We start from the raw sequence: 21,103 nt of genomic DNA, 5'->3' as shown, positions 1-21,103 counted from the left end.
CCAAGTGGACCAATCTACAGCCAGAATACTGTGGAAAAGAACCATCTGATGACTGTGGTCATGGTTGACTATGGGTTTCTGGCCAGCATCCTAGAAAGGAGATGCAAAGAGGATGTGGTACCTTGCTGTCTGAGGCACATGCTTTCTAACGTGGCTTGTCCAGTGCTCTTGATGTTGCTGGAGTAGTTGAAAACAAAACAAACACTCCAGCTTTTTACATACCGCTTGACTGCTCAGAAGCTTTAAGCAGAGCCCCTGAAGGATGTGTGCAGAATTTAGTGTGTAAGAAAGAGAATTTGTGGTGCTGGTGGTGCAGAGACATGTCCTGATTTGCTTTAAAACTTGTGTTTCCTGTGTGACCCATGTTTCTGTATTCCCTGTTTTGCCTATGCACGGTGGTCTTCAGCGTAGTCAAGGCGGACAGAAGGAACAGCAGAGAATTTGCTGGATTGAAACATTCAGATTTAATACTTCAGTTGACTTCAGCCTTTTTCAGATAGGCATTGAAATTTCCAAAGAAAAGTTATATAGCCCTCAGACAGGTCCTCTTCTGCAACTTAATTCCGATTGATCTTGCCACGATGAAAGATAGAAGACCTCTTTTTCAGGCTGACATCAGGAAAAACGTCAGAAGAGCAAACGTGAAGCACTGTTTGGGTGGCAGGTACAGAGGGGCACTGACACCTGCTGGGAGAGATGCGGCAGAGCAGACCGAGTTCTCCCTTTTCCCTTACCAACCTGGCGGAGGACCCTGGTGAAGTGCAGGAAGGAAGGAAGGAAGGGTATAAAAGCTATTTTGGGTGCAATCAGAGACTATAGGAGGGATAAGGGTAAGTCAAGGAAGGGGCAAAGCATAGGTTTTCTAAATGGAAAAACAGCAGAACACTTTCAACTAGACAATCAGCACAAATACAGGATTAGAGAAACAAGAATGTTTAAGTATTTACAAAGCAGGGGTGTAGCATAGTCAGCTATGAAGCAGGCCTTTAGCATTTCATGTTTTAAACTGGCACTGACAAAGGGCAAAAGTAGATAATTCAGCAGGTGAATGTCTAGGACCTGTTTCTTTTGTCAAAGATGCCACAAAGTCAGAGATGCCTCATGGAGTTCAAATGCAGATACATCTACAAGTGATAAAAAAAACAACATACAGTGTCACTTCTGAGGGTTTAGCAGTAGGCGGCTTGGGCTAGAATGGAGGAACAGTGGGACAACTATTGTTCCAACTCTTCCTGTGGGATAGGGTGGGGACAGGGAGTTGACGGCTGGTGCACCATTCTTCTATGGATGAGAACGGTGTATTTTAGTGGATTTAGTAAACTCACCACTAGATTAAGACTTCTAAGGTCATGAGAAAAAATTCTGTTGAAAAAAACTGTTTCATAAAGAAAGAGTAAGGTTTTGAAATGTGGCTTCATTCCCACTTGGAAGAAAACCTCGGCCTTTTAGCGTTCATCTCAGGTCTGTATTGCATTTTCATTCTTCAGTGTATTTAACATGAAAAGCTTCAATATGAGAAAATGCTACTGCATTCCTGAACAGCTAGAGAACAAGTTGTTATGACACCCACTGGCAAAGTCTTTCCCATTTATTTCTGGAGACTAAGCTTGGTGAAATCCGTCCTCTAATTCAACAGAATTGTATTTAAATGCAATTCTGTCAAAGCTGAGCAAACTCTAGCACTGAGTTGTTTCTGTTTGATTCTTTTAGAGATTATGATTGGATTGATGAGGTCTTCTGATATACATGAATGCAAACCAGCCATCCTGAAGACAAAACCAACAAAACCGAACCAAAAAGCCTAAATTTGGTGATGCAAAAGTCACCGCTAATAGAGTGAACCTTCTCATACCAGTCCAGTTCTTTAATCGTCTACTTTAAGAGCTTCCACGCAAGTCTTGTTTCAAATCTTTAATCCTTTACCCACTTGTTAAGACTATACCATATAAACAGATTTGAACATGTGCAGCGTGGAAAGTTGTACAAGTAAGGAGGCTCATAGCAGAGCCAGCTGAAGCACCATTGCCTAGGGAATTACATGTGAGGCTGACGGCCAGTTAGGATTTTAGTCTGACCTTTCAGGACATGAGTTTTCTGCTGTTAGTTCCAGCACTAGGAGCAAATGTAGGAAGCATTTGTGCAGAGAATATGCCATTGGCACTGGGGCATTGTGTGTGAGCAGGGTTACATGCAACTATGGTACCAGTGACCTTCTCTCTGAATTAGTGTTCTTGCCACAGGTATCAGTAGATCGGGAGCAGGGGGTAAGAAAACTAAGACAGCTTAACTGGGCAGAGAGAGACAATTTCTGAAGTTGCTTCCTCCTTGCAAAAGTAAGATAAGTTTCCTCATTAATACTAGTTGCATCAGAATTAACCTTGTTCATTTTGAGAACTCCTTATCCATCATCTTGGGGATACCTGACATTGCATGAGGTAAAACATTATTGCCAAAATACTGTGTAATAATCAGTTCTATGGTGTGTGCATTTCCCTTGACACTAGGTGAGACCATGTTTTGATGAGTAGTTGAGTTTCTTCCCAAACGTGTGTCTCTTGAGATACCCAACAGGAGGCTTATGTATTTCAGACCAGTAGAGATGACTTAATTGCATCAAAGTGAAGTTGATGTGTTTGAATTCTGTAGCTGATCCCGTGTACTGCCATCTTACATGGGTAGTGTTGCTCTGTGATGTCTGTGTGTAGAAGAGCTGATGAAGCTCAAGAAGATATTTAGGCTACAGCTGAATTACCTTTGTTGCATGAAAGCAACTATTTAAATTATTCCATGTATTAGAAGATTTAAATGTTGAGATTGCCTTTCAAAGTACAGCATAAATTCTAACTAACCTGTGTCAGAAAAGATGATCTACAAAGGAAACTTCACCTATGTTATTTCTTTCTTTTGAAAGAATTTTCACTTCCTACTTTACCCCGCCTCATGTCTTTTCTGTTGCAGCAGGTGAAAACTGAATTAGCAATTTCAGTGCCCCTAAAACTGATGCATCTTTGTAAGCAGCTCTCAGTCTATTAAAGAAATATTTTTTAAAATAGCCTTCTGAATATTTATTATATGTTGTGAGGATACAAAAAGAGGACAAGCCTGTTTCTTCCACCCTTGCAGATCACTTTTAGTATATTATTCCTCTTTAAGAAGCTGCTAGACATGGCTGCCTAGAGGTAATTCGTTTTTTATTATAAACATGGAACCTCTCTCCCCTCCCACCCCAACAGGAAAAACACGTCCTGGGTCTCCCAGCGGGATCATTTTAAAGATTGTAGCACAGTGATAGAGCTGCTAGTTTCATGCTGCCTACACTGGGGGCCTTTGATAAGAGCCACACCTGCTTTGGCACCACTGACTTCAGCTGCACAAAGCAGGAGCCCCAAAATATCTGGGATCTGGGCGTTTCCCATGCCGACACTAACATGCACTGGAAGAGGTCTGTGCCTTATGGAAGAGAGGGCATTCCTGCTCTTCACTTAAGGCATCAAGCTTAGGCCAAACTAAGAGGTCATAATTTAGGACTCTAAACTCCACGTATCAATGGAGAGGTATTTTCAGGGGTAGTTACTAAAACACTAGTGGATAGTGTTACTTGAGTCTCCATTCACAGTTACTAGCAATGGGCTGAGGCTAACAGTAGCAAGGGAGGGGAGGGAAACCAAGAAAACCAAGAAAAACTTACTACTGCCATGGGTTCAATATGACAGTATCTGTTACAGTGTTAGGGTACAATTTCATCTAATTTCTTTGGCAACAAAGGCAGCTTAAAAGGTTTCTTCTGCTGCCTGCTGGTATCCAGCTCGGGCTTTTTCCTGTTTCCCGTACATCTCTCATCCATGTGCTCTAAAAGCTTGCTGGACCCTGCAGCAAATCGGATTACTAAAATGACTGGGGTTTTGTTGGGAGGTAGTTTTTTGTTTAGAAGCAACAAAGGTTGTGGAGTGTTTGTTTTTGTTTGCCCAGGACATTTCAAGGATCTGGTTTAGGCTAACCCCACAAACCATGGCACAGCTGGGCAGGAAGAGGAGCAGACTGCAGTGCCAGCATCTATCTGCTTGCACCTGAAACTCTCTCCAGCTCTGCTGCTAAAGAAAATACAAAGGGGCTTCACAAACTGTGTGAACTTTCCTGATAAATAATGACCTGGTTTTGCTACCCAAGTTTCTGGAATATTGGATAAACCCTGGCAGTAAGTTGAACATGTTCGTTATGGACTTCAAAAGAAAATGACAGTTTCAGCTACTGGGTCCCTGAATTTGCCGTTTGTTTGAAGTATCTGGATTAAAAAACAGGTTTGGAGACTGACTTTAAAAAAAAATAAATACATAAACCTGCCATTACTATATGTAGCCTTTTTTTTACTTTCTCTTGCTTCCTGTGAAGGATTATCTATCTCTTTTACTCTGTACTTACTACTGTACCAACCCAGATGCTCTTGACTTTCTTCCATAACTTCTTCCAAATAGCATGACCTGGATGAAGCTGCATAATCCTCTCCCTTGTTCTAGAAAAAGGCAGATGAGTTAAAGACTAGAGGAGGAGTACAAGGCCCTTGTGGACCCACCCTTCAATCCATCTCCTTCCCAAATGTGGGGAGGATTTCTTATCCCCCTTTGATGCTCTTGCCCTCAGCCGTTGAGCCCAGACTTCTTAGGAGGGTTGTTTTTTACTGTAGTGATTCCCAAAATACAGTTTTATCACTTCAGTACTAAAGCTTTTCTTTTTACACTGAATTATTGAATTTTATTTGTTTCTCGAGGTATGCTTCCCCCCCCCCCCTTTCCTCCTGCAGTCAGATGTACACTGCAAATGGCACAGACAGTGCCTCCTATTGTGGCTCAGGCTCAAGACTTCACATATGTAAAATGTGACTTGCAGCACTTTCTTTGAAGCCTAACCACAGCCAGGGAGCTGTAATTGCAGTCTTTGATTGTGCCGACTTCACTTGTGGATTGGGCTTTGCTAGGGCATGCCTTGCTTGGCCAGACTTCAGCTACAGCCCCCCAGTGAAGCCTTAGATGTGGGAAGTCTTCAGTCTCCTTAGCACATGCCTGTGGTTTCTTGAAAAGAATCCCGATTTGACCTGGTTTATATCTGTAAGGCAACACCATCATCATTCGTATTTTTTAGGTATTATTTGGTTTATCAGCAGTAGAAGCAATTTCCAGTGTGCAGCCTTAATGTGCAGCTGGGGAAAGGCTGGGTTCTAGATGCTGTTTTCAGTATAGCTACTGTGTAATTTGCTGTACTGCAGTACTCACTTAGAAATAAAAGTATTTGGGGCTTCACTGTGCCTGTCCCCTCACAGAATTCCAGTAGTATCTGCAGGCTCTATTGGAGAAGGCATAATCAAGCACCAAGAGGGGCTACGGAAAGGAGGCAAGCGCTGCAAAAGCTGCCTTTGGATTGAGAAACAAGTGATGGCTGCTGCTTGAAAAGCTGAGGGCCAGAGCAAGGCCACGGTCGTTGTTTTAACCTCCTGACTTCAAAGACAGCTTGCTGGTAAGGGAAGGGGGGAGGAGGCAGGGAACCATCTCAACAGAAGAGCATTTCATTTCCTTCAGTGAAGTAGACATTCCTGGCTGCTAATGGGGAGTAGGTCTGAATCACATCGCTTGTATCAGACTGCTGTGAACTACTGGCCTGGCGCCTCAAGGCCATTCCTCAACAGGAAGCTGAATGTTTTCATGTAAGACTGAGAGGAAAACCTTCCCAGGAAGAGCAACCTGGACCAAACCTTTGAAAATCTGGGATGAAAAGGCACAGAATAAATATAAAGCTGCAGGGTGCTCTCCCCAGTGTTCCTCTGCTGTTTGCTTGGCCTCTCTTTCGTGCTCCTTGGAAAGGTAGAGCCCGTCACAGCTCTTTGATCCACACGTGTTACGGAGCACTGTGCTACTTTATGGAAAGTAAAAAAAAAAAAAAGACAGGAAGCTCAGAAGGCTTTTTTTAGTTGGGACTTGGGCCGGTTTTATGAGGAAATAGGAACTGAATTAGTCAATACAGACCACCTCTGTTGAAACCACTGGTTTGCCAGTGGACTTTCAGCTGTGATGTTTAAGAGGCCACAGTGGCTTTAAATGTTTTTCTGTGGCTACCAGCAGCAGGTGAAAATTATTCATTATGTATCAGGGATGGTGGCATTTGGGGGAGGGAAGAGTGTCCTTCAAATTAAAGCTATATATATGAATTTGTACTTGTTCCTTCCACTCAATCTGCAGCCAAACCTCTTCAATGTCCTTAGATTTCCACTAAAACAATAGTCATGTGGGTGGCCTCTGATGAGGAGTCAACTTATTTAGTAAGATTTTGGGGCCTCAGCTTGTGCTCACTAAAATCAAAGGGTCCAGAATCAGTTTGGAGACTTTCTGTCCTCGAGTAGATTAGCCTGTGTAACTTCTTATTCAGGAGCTGTACTCAACCAGTACACTGGTTACACTCTTGCACAGGAGCTGCCGCAGATGGGAGGTGGGTGCCCAGTTATAAATGGTGCTGGTTTAAATACTGCTGCTGTAGTATTTGCTGATTAATTCTGCTTGGGGCTCTTACAAGCTCACGCAGTCTATTAGTCTAACAGAAGTTTGACTCGTGGTTTAAACCATTTCTTCATAAACTTGTTCTGTCTTGCCTTGTGTGATTCGGGGTGCTGGCAGCGTGTCTTTGTGCGACAAAGCATTTTGTGTTTCTTCTGGTGAAAATTCACTCACCTTCCCCACTAGACTACATTCTTGTGCTAGTTTGGGTCATTCGCAAAAGCTCTGCTCATTGAACCTTCTACTTGTTTGGCAGCTGAGTACTACACGGAGGCCTAGAGGTTAACGTAGATTTCTTGAGATACCAATAATCCTGAGACCATTACTGGAGAGCATGTGTCTGTCCGTGGAAAGCCACCTGACTCATCAGACAGCCTTGGGTGGAGTCCCTGTTATAACCCAGTTGTCTGGGTCAGAAGGGCAGGGGTGATGGTTGAGTTAGCAATTGTGCAAGTCAGCTGATGTAATCCACAGACCTAGTGATGAAGAACTGTTCCTCTCTGGATGAGCAATACCTATTAGGCTTGCCCTGTTGACCTTTTCATATGCTGTAAGAACATAAAACCTTCCAAGATGCTAGTGAACTTTACTGCTAGGTAAGAGACCCGTGGCTGTTACGCAACTGGGAGATGTTCCCTATCCCACTGAAGAGCAGAAAGACTCCTCCCCAGTTGTGGGGACACATGTTAGGGTCAGTGCTCACATAAGCCTCACCCACCACATTCCTCTAACCAGCTGCTTACAGAAGACAGCATTTCCTCAGGGAGCAGAGCCTGAAGCTCTGAAGTAGTTCAATTGACCTCAACCGCTGTGGTATCAAGGCCTGCAAGGCCTGAGGATGTCTAGTTTTGTAACAGATATCTGGGTCACATGTTGTAGACAAATTAACTCCACTACAAAAGGGAATTTATTCTGCAGTATGCTGGATGTCTAAACAGCTTAAACCCCAGCTTTCTAGTTGGTGTGGATATCTATTTACAATTACACAAATATTCTTTCAGACTTCAAGCAAGAGCATGTAGCAATACTCTCCCATTGCAGACGCACATTCCACTAATACAGTTGTGTCACAGAGTTACAGCCGGTTTGAAGGATTTAAACAGAAAAACTTCATATATTCTTTATCTCTCTCTTCCTCCCCCTCCCCGCTTCCCTGTAGGTGGGAAAAGAAATGCTTTCTCAACTTGCAAAGCAAAGGCGGCGACACCAGGACCCCTTCTGGAGATGGAAGCTTGTTAAACCCTAGGTGTGTCCTTCATCCACACAGACCACCCCCAAGGAGTCTGTCTAGGATGTCATTCACCCTGATGTCACTGCTAGAGACACTGAATCATAAAGACAATCACTGCCAAAATCCTTCACTATCACGAGGTCCAGCCCTGATATAAATAGAGCAAAATAAGCTCCTGGGTCAGCAGAGCAGCTTTTGTCTTTGCTCCACCTCTGCCTTGCACTCTTAAGCCCCATCTCATCTGTGTCCAAATCAAGTCAGCAAACAAAGTAGCATGGCTGTCTGCCTGCTTCAGCCAAAACAGTAACGTAGACCACAGCTGCCCCATACAACACATCGAGGAATGGAATTTTGCCTGGACCAGGATGACACACTCAACCTTCTTTTTATTTAATGGTGCGACAGGATCAATTTTGGTTTTAGCTTTTTTTAAGAAACTTGAATGCTTTTATATTTTAACTTTTAGTTTGTAATTTCTTTGGTGTATATTTTACTAGGTATGAGCTTTTAAACAAGTGTCAGAAATCTGAAATACTTTTTAAATAAAAGGAGGTTTTCTTTTTTTTGTTTTCTTTTTTGTTTGGGTTTTTTTTTTCTGCCAGAGGAAAAACTGTATAAAAAAAAAAAAAGGTGGCTTTTTGTTAAACTATTTGTAACAAATAGCGGCCTCTTCTCAGTCTATATAATACAGTGTCCTATAGAACTAAATAAATGTAACAACACTCCGCTGGTCAGTAGACATGTTAGTCTTGCATCATCTACTTTGTAAACATAAGCAATACATCCAGCAAATCTGACTGCAGTGAGTTCTCCTTCTCACCCATTCCCCTTCTCCTTGTAAAAAGCCCAGCACTTGAATTATTACTTCAATCGTTCTGTATTTGTATGTTTTTGTTAGCCTGTTAGTGGGATTTTATGCCAGTTGTTGAAATGAGCATTGATGTACCCATTTTTTAAAATAGTAAGGCACAGCCTTTGCCAAAAATACTGTCAACCTTTTTTTTTTTTTTTTTGTCATTCCAGTTTGAGTTAATGTGCTGAGCATTTGTTTTTTAATAAAAGCTTTGTAATAAAACTGAAGTCAATTGCCTGGCTTAACATAAATGAGAGTGGCTTGCACCGGCATCCCACAAAGGTAGAGGTGAGGACAGGAAGGCACAGTCACTTCTAAAGCTGAAGACTTTTGGATCAGTGTTCCCCTGTAGGAAATGCAATGTGTGTTTGGCTGTTTGCTCACCTGAAGTAAGGTCGTCCTGGAAAATGACTTTTTCTTCCTAAAAAGAGCAGAAGTCTCTTATTTTCATACCAGGAGTAAGAAATGGGCAGACTCAGTGCTCCCTTATGCTTCTCAGGTAGATTTGGTCCAAGTGGGAAGTACCAGGGCTGATGATCTCTTCCTCTATCTTCAGTTTCCTACTAAAGCCTTAGTGAACGCAGCAGCGGTTCTAAGATGATGATTTGGAATATGGATTCCCTCCTTTCTGGCTGCACTCCATTCCCACACAAGGGGTAGGAGCCTACAGTTGGCTGCATAAATTATCTTGCAGTCGGGGAACTGGAACTGGCTGCAGAGGGCCCCATTTCACAGTGTCAGATCCAGAGTTGGCATGGTCTGCCCCACTGCCAGTGGTGCCTGTGAGACATTCCTGCAATAGTAAGCAGCTCCTCTGCACGCTTCAAAACTGAAAATGCAGGCTTTTGAGTCTTTCAAGCCCCAAATGCTACCAGCAACCTTTCTGACACCTTTCCTGTTTTGTTCAGGGACTGGAATTCCACAGCTCTGAAACCAGACACAGATGCCTGACCCCTACTAAAAAGAGTTAAAAAAAAAAACCAGTGCAGCCATAGATAAATTCCTCCAATGGTTTGTGAGCAGCACTGCAAAATAAACATTATGAACTGCACATTGAATCAGCATACTTTGTATTCTAGCTCCTGAATCTTGTTAGGTGTGAGAGTGGAGTCAAGCTTGAGCTACAAGAAACGACATAGGTGAGTTACAGCACAGGGAAGCTTTGTGATTAGATTGTTTACACCTGATCCTTAAACTCTGTTGCATAAGAAACATCATAATTAAAAATGTTATAAAACAGCTTCCTCTCAAAACAGCATGCACTGCATACAACCCCAGCTGTAAGAATGTAACCAGCATATTAGTTCTTGCAATATTTATTTCTAGCAACTAGTGATTCTGTTAAAAAAAAGCAAAACAAGTGACCAGACAAGGGAATGCACTCAGATGGCAGGAGAAGAGGCCTCAGAGAACAGCAATTGTATACTGGAGTTTTGCAAGACTTGGCTACATTTCCATTCCAGTCATTTACCCCAGCCTTTGCTGGAAACCTGTTTGGTTTTCAGTTTGGGGTTTGGTTTTGTTTTTGAAAGGAAAAAAAGCAAGTACTTTAGTGCAGTAATTGTTCTAAATCAAGTATTACTGCAGTGAGTTCTCTAAATTAAATGTTCCAAAGATACCAGTTCTTTTTAAAACTTAAACACGACTACTTTATTTAGATTTTTTTAATGGCAATTTAAAAAGCCACTTACCCATTTTGCAAAAAAAAATTGCTCCCAATAGAGGTGTCGGCATTCTGTAGCACGTTGTCCCAAACACACTATGTAGTGAACAGCTGCCTGTCTTAAGGACGAAAGGTCTTTCAGCTCTAATAGTCAAGGAGAAAAAGAATTCAAGAGCCAAAAATAACATCTCTGCTGTTAACATACAGTGAGCAAGCACCATGTGTTGGGCTCATTCATAGATCAAAGACCTTTCACATACAGCAACTGTGGGAAAGGGTAATATGCAAGGCTTAGGATGCTCCCATGAGAGCACCTGAAAGAGTGACCATGCTATCCTGGAATACCCTCTGTGACTCGGGCTGGTGTCCGCTCCTGCCCCCCACTGCTAACTGGCATTTGTTCCTGCAGGACCAAAAGAGCAAATTGACCTGGGCCCTCAATTGTAGCACACCAGCTTGTCAGTGGAAACGGATGAGCTGGTAAAAATGGCCTAGTGATGATGGTGTTATCCTGGCAGGAAGACTAGGTTTAAATCCTTGTGATATGGAATAAATTATTCCAGGTCAGACTCAAAATGACACCTCAATTCCTGATGTGCAATTTAGGTAGAAGTCAGCATCAAACCACATCTCTTGTGTGCCTGTATTTCCCACAGAAAATGTCTTTAAGGATTTAAATGCTCCTACTTAATAGTTAATTATCCAGACGCTTCTGTACAAGCATTTATAAACCCACTCTCTCTCTCCATGCTTCATTCCTTGCATGCACCAGAACCAGTTCACAGTACAGGTAGTCCCATTCATAAACACAGGATCTCCTAGCCTTGTAGCTAGAAAACCTTCCCCCTCCCCTCAGTGAGAAAACAGCAAAGGGCAAAGACACAGAACAGGGCAGTTGAGCCCGGATTATTTACAGCTAATCAGGCCAACATCACAGGATGGTCTGGCTCCTCAGGCTTCTGGACCAACTGGACCAGAGCCATTTCCCCTCTGTTACATAAAAGAACAATGCTTCAGGCTAACTTTGGCTTCTTTACACCGCAGGTGATGACAGATTCACTAGTTGTGCTTATAGGGACTCACCAGCTCTAGAGAATTATCTTCTGTTGTAGCTTCCACTTCGTCCTACCCAGTAGAAAAGGCAGTAAATTAGTTGCACAAGTGATATCTCAGTGGTTAGGTCAATTTGCAGCAAATGTGGGACCTTAAGGACCCAATCCTTGCTCCAGGCTGTAGGACAGCAGAATCTGGAGCGTCAGTTTTCTGCACTCCTTTGAAACTGCTACAGTGCACAAGGCTTTGAAGCAACCATTCCATTTCCGGATGGCCTCCTGCTCCAACTGATCTTCATGGTGGCTAATTAGGCTAAAGCAAGCCAGCAGAAAATGAAGGACACTGCAGAGACTAAGAAATGCCCACTAACCTCTCCAGTAACACAACTGCAGTTTGTTCCCTTGCATTCACAAGGGGGCTAAAAGCCAGGAAGCCTCTTCTCCAGCATAAGGACCTAATACAAAGCAGGAAAGAAGGGGGGAAAGAAGTGTCTCCACAAATAGCCAGAAGCCTGTCAGCTATGAACACATTTCTTAACTCAGGTCAGTAACAAAACTACTGGGCTAAGAAGTTAGCCAAAAGGAGAGCAGCTCTAATAGGGAAATGGTCTGCTGTAAACACAGAAGTTCTGAGATAAAGCCAAAACGATGCTTCCAAGATGAAACTAGACAGTGTGCTCCAGCACATTCATTTTTCCACATAACAGGCTAGGGAGAGAGCCTCTGGATTAATGTATTAAATTTATCCTGTGAATCTCCTCACACATACACAGATCAGCTTTAGAAAGCAAGCAAGCAAACAAGCATCTGCTGCCCCAGGAAAAGGGACATGTCTGCCAGAAATATGCGAAGTGAACCTCTTAACCACCAGCTTTCAGCCAGGTCAAAGCAAGGCCTGAAAGTCTGGTCCCCATCCTTTCAGATACTCATACCCTTAGGCCATGTGCTTTTAATGATGTGTTCTCTCTGGGTGGCACACTCCTCCTGCAACGACTTCACTGAGCCACAGAAGCAACATGTGCTTGGCTGGGGTAATAGTCACTTTCTTACCTGGTCTGGGATACACATGAACCAGCAGAGCTAGGAGTAAAATTTCCATCTGCCTCAAACCACAAGAGCAATTCACCCAAGAACTGGTCTGTCCTGTTCACTGCTGAGAAAGGTAGCTACAACAATATAAAATCTCCAGCAAAATAGAATAAGATACTCCACAATTTAATGGTGGTCAAGATGCTTGGAGAGCAACTGTCTGAATTTGGATGAATTTCCTACAGCTAAGTGGCTGAAAAATCCTGCAGGATATCAATTAGGCCGAGGTAGGACCATCTCTGTGTCTTCTTTTAAGACACAGAGAATAAGCCACAGAAAAATGGACTCTGATCTTGACAAAGAAAATGCTATATAAGAGTTAGTTCTCAGCACCTGCCTGTGACAGTGCAGTGCTGGGTAACAGAAGAGACAACACACACTAGAAACGGCAGCGGCTATATCCCTTGACTGAGATGAAGTTTCAAAGCCTAAGATGGACAAGATTCTTAATATCTAGTTGCTGTTTATGCTACCTTGAAATATGTTTCCATCTTACTCTTATGTGCAATGTTTTGTCACGACTAACATCACCGGCAGCAACTTCTTCCTCTCCACTCAATCCTAAATTAGATAGGCACTAACAGTATTTCCAAACATGCCACTGTTTCCCATTGAAACCTGCTAGCTCAAACTCTTCATACAATGTCCTGAAACAACTCACAAGCAGAACACCTTAATCTAAAGTCCCTCAACAAATTTAAGAATGAGTGGTTTTAATCACTGTTTGAAAATTGAGACTTTACAAGGAAGATTTTGACTATGGCCTAAAGCCTGCAAAGTTCTTCAGAGTATACATTAATTGGGGTTGAAGGATTCTTGCTAACTCCTATCTTGAAATCAGTTCTATTCAAAGGTATCTAACACATGCTGGATTTCCAGCTGCCATGTACAACACCAAACTTTGTTACTTCTCTCTCTAGTCCTCAGCAGATGCAGCAGCTTCTCCAAAAAAACTTCCTTCCCTGCAGAAGGCAGAAAAAGTGTCTCTCTTTCCCTACCAGTAGCCAAAAATATACATGGAATATTAGTTAAAAGAAAGCAAGCTTTGTGGGCAAGCAAGCATTAGCAAACTGCTATACTTAAATCTGAATAACCTGCTGTAAGGGCACTGCTTTTGTTTAGACTGATTTATCCATTTAGATTGCTTTTTAGATTTTAATTCCCAATTTCAATATAAATAAGTTGTAATTTGAGCTAGGTGCCTGTGGGCTTGCACTACGCATAACAGGAATTAAAATGACATTCTAAGTCAAACTGATACTAGCCATAGTTAAGCCCAGTCTTATCTGACACTCAAACTGTTCATTCCCTAAAAACATAATAAAAGCCATTTTTCAAGAATCACAGCCCTTATTGGAAACTTCCCTCCTTGTAATGTTAGCTGCTATCGTAGAAAAGCTCTGCCTTTTGCCAAAAAACAGCCTTTGGGTGAAGATTGTGCCTACTGTATGATCATTTGACATATTCATCACCATTTGCTATTATTCTTCCCTTCCATCAACTTGCTACTTTAAACGTCACATGTCAATAGGCTAAGCAACATTTTCAGCTCTAAGCCTATGCAAATAATCTTTAGAGGATGACTCTGCCCTTGAGGTAAACTTATATGCTCATCTTTTATTCTAAGACAACCAAATGTCCTTACAAATTTAGATCCAAGTAACAATACTGGCTTCAGTTCATAGATTTGCCAGTTTAGCATCAAGTTAGGCAACAATAGCTTTCAGTCCTAGCCAAAAATAAAATGCCAAGTCTTTAAGAAAGGCTTCTTCCTTAGTTCCAATTGATGCTTTTGTTTAAAGAAATAAAAAAGATTGTATCAGGAAAACCACTTATGTGAAATTAACAGCATCTTTCCCTCCCCCTCCCATATTCTCTCTCCTTTTTAAAATAAAAATTTACCACTTTAAAAACCTCATCTAATACTGAAGAAATTAATTTCACCAAGTATCTTCTGTCTCCTACTCTATAAAGCAAGCTATTAAAATGCTTATCATAGATCTCACTCTTCACAGACACTGCTGGTCTCCTAAAAGCACCCTGAATGGGTTTAGAATCCACAGCCTCATTCAAATCAGCTCTTTCAATGAAGTATTTCCCTGTAGCCCACTTCACCCACACTCATTCCTTAGACGACTCAAACAAGTTTTTCAGGCACATAACACATTATTTGGGTGCCCAACTTTCACTGCTGGTTCTTTGACACTAATGTCATGATAGCACCCAGAAATCAATCTACAAACAGTTGTGATAACCCTTTGGCTCAAACGAAAGTGAAGCAGGAGTGTGAAGAATCAGGAGGCAGTACTTTTTTCCTGACAGAAGCATAGTCTGATTGCTACTGTCTGAAATTACTAATCAGCAGCATGAGCAAAGTTTTGTCTTGCAACTGATTCTGTTCAAGTAGATAAACAGCAAACATAAGAGGGAAAGGCTGAAAACTGGTGCTTGCTTTCGCATGCTCTCAGGAACTGAATGGGGGGTGGGAGAAGTTGTCATTAAAATCCACACCAGTTCTCTTCTAACATTTCCCACTCTTTGGCAAATGAAGTTCAAGATTTAATAAAACTAGGACCTCCAAAATCACACTCTTCCATTAATACTACTTGAGAGGCATTTTAGTGCCGAAAAGAAATCACTGGAAGATGAGATACCTCACCTGATTAGACATCCTGCAAAACATCACCAGGCTTCCAACTGAAACAAAGGCTTTTAGAAATCTCAGCCTAAATTGCAAAGACAAATTGCTACATCAGCTGTAAGGAACCCACTAGCCCTCTTGTAGTCTTCAGAGAAATAAGGACTTCAAGCAGTTGTCAGAAACATTTTACCTTTTACAACCTCTTTATAGAGGAAAACCTACAGCTAAAAAGGCCTGTGAAATATAAACGCTGTGTATCTTATACCTACTTACGCTTGCCAGCTTTGCTGGATTCAAACCAGCGTGTCTCAAGTTAACGCGAAGTAGTTAAGATTCAGAATTGAAGTGAGGGCTTCCAGTGGCTGCAGTACTCCAATCCAGCTCAGGGCATCACTGCATGCTGAGGAGTCAGTGATTAGAGTGGTTCCTTCATCAGATCATAGACCATTATGTTAAGTATGCAGGCCCTGCTACCACCAGAGCAGGGAAATCTCAGTCTGTAATCAAAACCCACATATTGTAAATGTGTGGTTTTATCAATTCCTGTTGCACAAATGTTTAATAGATCTATTTGAGTATGCAAGGATAATTAAGAAAAAAAAAAAAAAGATGAATTTTATTTGGTGCTAAATTCACCACATGTAAATTCCAGCTGTTTACTGCAGACCTACCACCAAGCATACGCTTCTTCCCACGGCTCATCAGAAAGCTTCTCACTGGTGAAAGTGGTTAATCCACAAGATTTTTGTTCCTGAAGCCAAGACTCCAAATGGGGGCTTTAGGTTACTAATGACAAAAATTTTGCATTCTTTAACTAGTGAGTACTGTAAGGGTTTGTCCATTTACAGAAAACCACCCTAGAAGTGGTTGCTGGCAGAGAAACAGGACCAGAATAGAATAAGTTGTTACCAGGCAGGACTGAGATGCACCAAGCAAAGCAGCAGTGAACAGGCTAGGAAAAAATCCTGTTATCTGGCAGCATGAAACAGCCAAAGTAAGCGACAAGTTCCTTAGTGCCCGCCAAGAAAAAGCCTTGTGCTAAAATATCCTCCTATGCCCTGGCCAACTTACAGCATCTGACCCAAGGCTGGAAACAAAACTTGGCCTTATGCCTCATTTTGATGCCTCATGCCACCACATGACAAAAGAAACAGCTCCTTTAATAACTAGGTTTAGTGCTTTGTATTATTCCTACCCCAGAAGCAACCAAAACATCCAGCCAGCATTAGAGCTTTATGGTGCTGGTTTCTCTGCAAAGAATGCACTGCTGCAAGTTATTTGCAATTTACAGAAAACCAAATAGAAAACCTCTAAGGGAATAGAAGAGTGAACAAGTGTAAATCTGCTCCATGGGCACACAAACCTAAATCTGATTAATATATTATCAGTAACAACCCCAGACCTCATTACATACTGTTCTGTGATCATACACATTTAACTTAGGACTCTGCGTAGCACTGCATTTATAAATGCAAAAGTATACTGGATAGCAAATGGTACATAAAAAGGGATTCCAGTTTTCATGTGAACTTTCGAGAAGATCATAAAATTCAAGACAGGTCATTCTACAAATCATCTTTAAAATTACCAGGTTGCGCCTCTACTTAACCCCTCTCTAACAGAATTCAGCAGAAGCACTTCCCTTTGGCTGTGAACAATAGGAAAAGCTGCTGAAGGAAGATATAACATGAAAAGATCTAGCTCTGAAAATAATCACAGCATCTGCTTTTGCTCCTGGTCTCAGCTCTTCCAGAAAGCACAGGGAAATAGGCATCATTCAGGACAGTTTTATAATTGCTTATGAAGTTGCATAAGTGTAGTGAATAAAAAACCTGAGATATGGGTCACTGCTGTGGTACTAGTTAGAAAAATAAGAATATAGCACTGTAGCTACAGGCACAAGAAGACTCTTGCCTCTCTTGAAAAAATTAACTTCAAAACTGTCAGCAGTAAATTTTCAGGGAAAGTTGGGAACTACAAACTACAAAAGCAGCCACTTGGTACTGTAAAATGGCTTTCTCTAGATATAAGAATAACAAACATGCACCAATCTTTGGCAATTATGTGTTAATAACTTAAAAGTTCATAGTCTGAACATTTGCAATAACCATCATATATATATATATTAAAATGGACACAGGCTTGAAGAGCAATACTCTGAGATATGGAAAACATTTTGTATCCCGTGATGCTACACACTGGATGCTTTCAAAAAGAATTCACTAGAGAACAGCAAGCATCTGTACTTTCACAGAAGTTCTATCTCTTGGCAAGGAAAAGAATTTTTCATGAAGTAAAATAAGTCAGTATCAGCAGAAACAGCACGTTTCATGTCCTCATGGTTGATATTCTTCCTCTTTTGGGGAGGCAATCTGGAAACACATCTTTTTCAGATGCCTTTCTCTTTCTAATAAGTACAGATTTTACCAATCACATTTTGCTACACTTAGAAAGTTTCTTGTTTTTTTCTTGTTTTCTTCTCCAGCCTGATAAACCTTCTTTAATTTATAGTAAGAGGATCTACAAAAGAGATTGACAAGCCTCAAAGGTTTCAGAAATACCTGAAAGTGTGATAAAAGCCTTAACCACAGAACAAACATTAGGAGAAGAACCACCAAATATGGCATTAACAAAACAAAACCAAAAGTCTGAATCTCATTTTGAAGTCACTATGATGCTTTTCAGAAGCCTGATTCACTGCTGGAGCACTGGGCTTGTAGCACTGGATCTCATGACTCTGAAGAGCCCATGCTAGATGTTGTACTAACTCCTGCCTTGTCAATAGCCTGCCGTTTATATAACAATTGGGTTTAGAGGGACGTTTACATTGTCACTTCAAAACCCTTTGGTCAGAAGTCTTGGGGGGAAAATACAACTTGTGTAGGACAGAAGAAACAAGTTGTTTTATGCAGTCGCTCACTCAACCCTTCCTTCCTGCTGTGTAAAACAAAGCATAGGTTCACAAAACTCCCATCTGGACAGAGCTGGACCATTCACTCCAAGGTAGCTACTCATTTCCAGGGGCTAGATTTCATCAACAGACAACTGAAATACATTAAAATTCTTTGGCAATCCTGTTTTCCCAACTAAATTCCTACCAAGGAGATATTCTGTAAGTCTCCATGAAGAAGGAAGGAGGAAGCAATAAACTGCATTTTCCATTCCAGATTCAAATCCATATTGCAAGTTGGTATCTATCTTCTAAGAAAATTAATCTACAATAATATACTGGAAAAAATCAATGATTTGCAAACACAGATGCAGGTTCAGAACTTTAGGACATCTGCACTCAATAAACAGGCAACTGTTACTACTGACCCACATACAAGTATTCTTGTGCTCAGTGCCATTAATAGGAAATACTTCATTTGTTAGAGCAAAGCTGACTTTCAACTTCTACACAGTTCCTCTTCAGATCAAACCTTACTGCCACCTCTTACACTTTATACTCCATACACCACTCATGCAGAGCATCCTCCTCCAGTCCAGTTAAGATTCTGCTTTCATCTCCCTCTAGTAGGGTTTGCCGTGCTCCCATCTTCTCCCCAGCCACATCAGCAGCAAGGAAGACCATAGATGGAGCATGTTTGGCAGATGAAATGACCCAGATGCTGAATCTGGAGCCATCTTCCCAGCTGCAGTAGCTGGGCTCACATCCGACTCCTCAGCTGCTGGCTGTCAAGCTCCCCTCAAGCTGTGCCAAGCATACAGCTCAAAGCTTTGACTGAAGTGGGGCAAATGCTCTAAATCTGTGAGGCCTGCTGACAAAAAGGAAAACAAAGGCTGAAGGTTTTAAAAGTAGATAGTGACGGAAATCAAACACCCTTCCTCCTTTCTCTTCTATTCCTCTTTTATTTTTTGCCTCCATAATCCTTTTCCTTGTTAATAACAATTCAGGAGGAGCTGACTGGTGAGAGTAGGTCTAACGTACCATGTCACAGTCTGAGGTACTAACTAGCAGATTCCCCTTCACTCATCAACACTACATGCAGTGGAAGGTGCCTCATGTACCTCCCACATCAAGTCACAGGCATAGCAAGGGCTGGGAAATAATGTTTACTGAGGGAAAGATGGAGACAGACAATTCTGTTATTTCATTACTTATTAAGTCTCCCAGAAATCTTTAAACTGTCAGAGCTGCAGAAGTTCTTACACAAATCAGGAGCAACTATTTAACACCCTACTTCTGACCAATTTCATCATGATCTTGAACCCAAGAAAGGACTTCTACATCCTCCATGCTTCCTCACTGAGGAGCAAAAGAAAAGGCTTACCTTGATTCAATGACCTGTCATTCAACTACCATTGTGTGTTCTCATCTAGATTTAAGGAAGAGTATTTGAAGTTTTGGCCCTTTGCCTCACCTGTGCTCATCCTCACACAGCACTCCACATGGTAATAAAATAAACCATCCCCACCCACCAGTAAAGTACCTCCACATGGCCTATTTGCTACTGAGGAAAGTAAGCCTCTTCTGAACCAGCAAGCCAAACTTACAAATGCCTCTTTCATGTTTAGGTATTACACACATAAATACTGTACCCGTTAGAGAACCTGAAAGGAAAACAATGGTTTAGAGAAAGTTTCTTTTTCTAAAACATCACATTCAGGAGTAAAAAATATTTTGCACATTTAATATTACATAGCCTATGCCTGGATATAAACCTAAATGTTTCCAAATTAAAAATAAGTATGATCTTACAAGTAAATGGAGCAGCATCAATTTAATTCTGCCTAAATGTTTTTGTAAAAAACAAATAGGTTTTTTTTAAGTCCCAGGAGCAAAAAAATGTTCACATTTTTAATTACTACATAAAACAGGAGTTCTGAAGGTAACTTCACCCTACAGCACTTAAAAGACACTAATCTGAATTACAGGCACCGAGAACCTTCAAGTGAAACAGACCTCCAATGCAGGAAGTGGACTATATTTTAGGGAACCAACTCATTTTAACAATATCTTAGTAAAGGAAAGAGAATGTCTACAGGACCATTTAGTTCCTTTAATCTTCTTCTTTCAAGACAAGCAACTCAATCAGAAAACCTGTAATTAGAAACCAGGATCCAATAAACCAATAGTTTTTACTCTCTACTTAGATATTTTTGTGTTATTGTGTGCAAGGAAATTGACATCTGTCAGCCTCAGTTTTCTTATATACAATCTGAATGACATGCTGGGGAGGGAGGAAGAAGCAACTTAAGAGTTAAATATTCATAAATTCTTTACTTAAAAAGTTATCTAAGCACTCAGTTTGCAGATAAAAAAAAAACACACAACATAAAAGAAGGCTACTACTCAGCTGAACTGGAACCCCAACCCTCATATTTGCTCTGCAGTACTTGGAGAAAGGGCAGGATTTGCAGCACACCTGCCATGAGCAAATCCAGGCTCTGCTAAACCCCAAGGAAATAAAGTTGCAAACCAGAAAGTGCCTCACAGAGCCAGACACACCTATTTGTTTACACAGCACAGACTCCAGTTTCAATCCCCCTTAAGTACTGTATTATAGTAGTAGTGTAGTGAGTAAAAATGACACTTAAAATGAAGACCCAGTAAATAAAGCCAATTTATAGGACTCTAGAAAGCATACAGAAGCTTTCACCAGATTCTGAGCTTAGTCAGTAAAAAAGAAACCTATTATTAGGCCCTTCAAAATAGAAACCTCTTCAGTATGTTTCTATAGTACTGAGCAAAAAGGGGGCCCTCAATCGGTAACTGAATATTGCCGAAAATTCCAACACAAATGATGAATTCTGCTTTTAAATGCCTTATGGGGAACCTTCTGAACAGGTGACAGCCTGGAGGATCCTTAAAAAGCCATTGGAGGATTTTTTTATTTTTCTTTAAACAATACGACCTTCAAAAAAATTATTGTTCAAGGCACGGTAATTTATACCTGCAGATTAGCACTTCACTTAAGAAGAACCTTAAGAGAACACCACTGCCTTTCCCTGGCTACATTTGCCAGAGTGAAAAGAGACTGCCACCCGGTGGACTGCAACCGAGTACATCAACTGCAAGCCATGACAATCAA

The 21,103-nt window shown here is 41.3% G+C and overlaps 1 protein-coding gene and 1 long non-coding RNA gene across 6 annotated transcripts in view; one reads left to right on the top strand and one right to left on the bottom strand.

The window, feature by feature from the left end:
* LEF1 (lymphoid enhancer binding factor 1) overlaps positions 1-8,342 on the top strand; it is a 69,834-nt gene extending 61,492 nt beyond the window's left edge. For all 5 annotated transcript variants that reach the window (XM_061478393.1, XM_061478377.1, XM_061478386.1 and 2 more), the window contains one exon: positions 7,699-8,342. In XM_061478393.1, the coding sequence (XP_061334377.1) occupies positions 7,699-7,778 (80 nt within the window). In that variant the 3' untranslated portion in view covers positions 7,779-8,342. The remainder of the gene's footprint in view (positions 1-7,698) is intronic.
* On the bottom strand, positions 3,838-12,574 carry LOC133282404 (uncharacterized). The gene is made up of 3 exons (XR_009747642.1): positions 10,315-12,574; positions 4,297-4,510; positions 3,838-4,256 (listed from the first exon to the last, which is right to left on the bottom strand). It is a non-coding gene; the product is annotated as an uncharacterized LOC133282404 (long non-coding RNA).
* Between the last annotated feature and the right edge of the window lie 8,529 nt (positions 12,575-21,103).

Source organism: Pezoporus flaviventris, unplaced genomic scaffold, assembly GCF_033815535.1.
Source record: "Pezoporus flaviventris isolate CSIRO_AGI_PZ_B2104156 unplaced genomic scaffold, CSIRO_AGI_Pfla_v1 ptg000002l, whole genome shotgun sequence".
Lineage (NCBI taxonomy): Eukaryota > Metazoa > Chordata > Aves > Psittaciformes > Psittacidae > Pezoporus > Pezoporus flaviventris.
The sequence above is the reverse complement of the archived record's forward strand: the minus strand, read 5'-3'. Positions and strand labels throughout refer to the sequence as shown.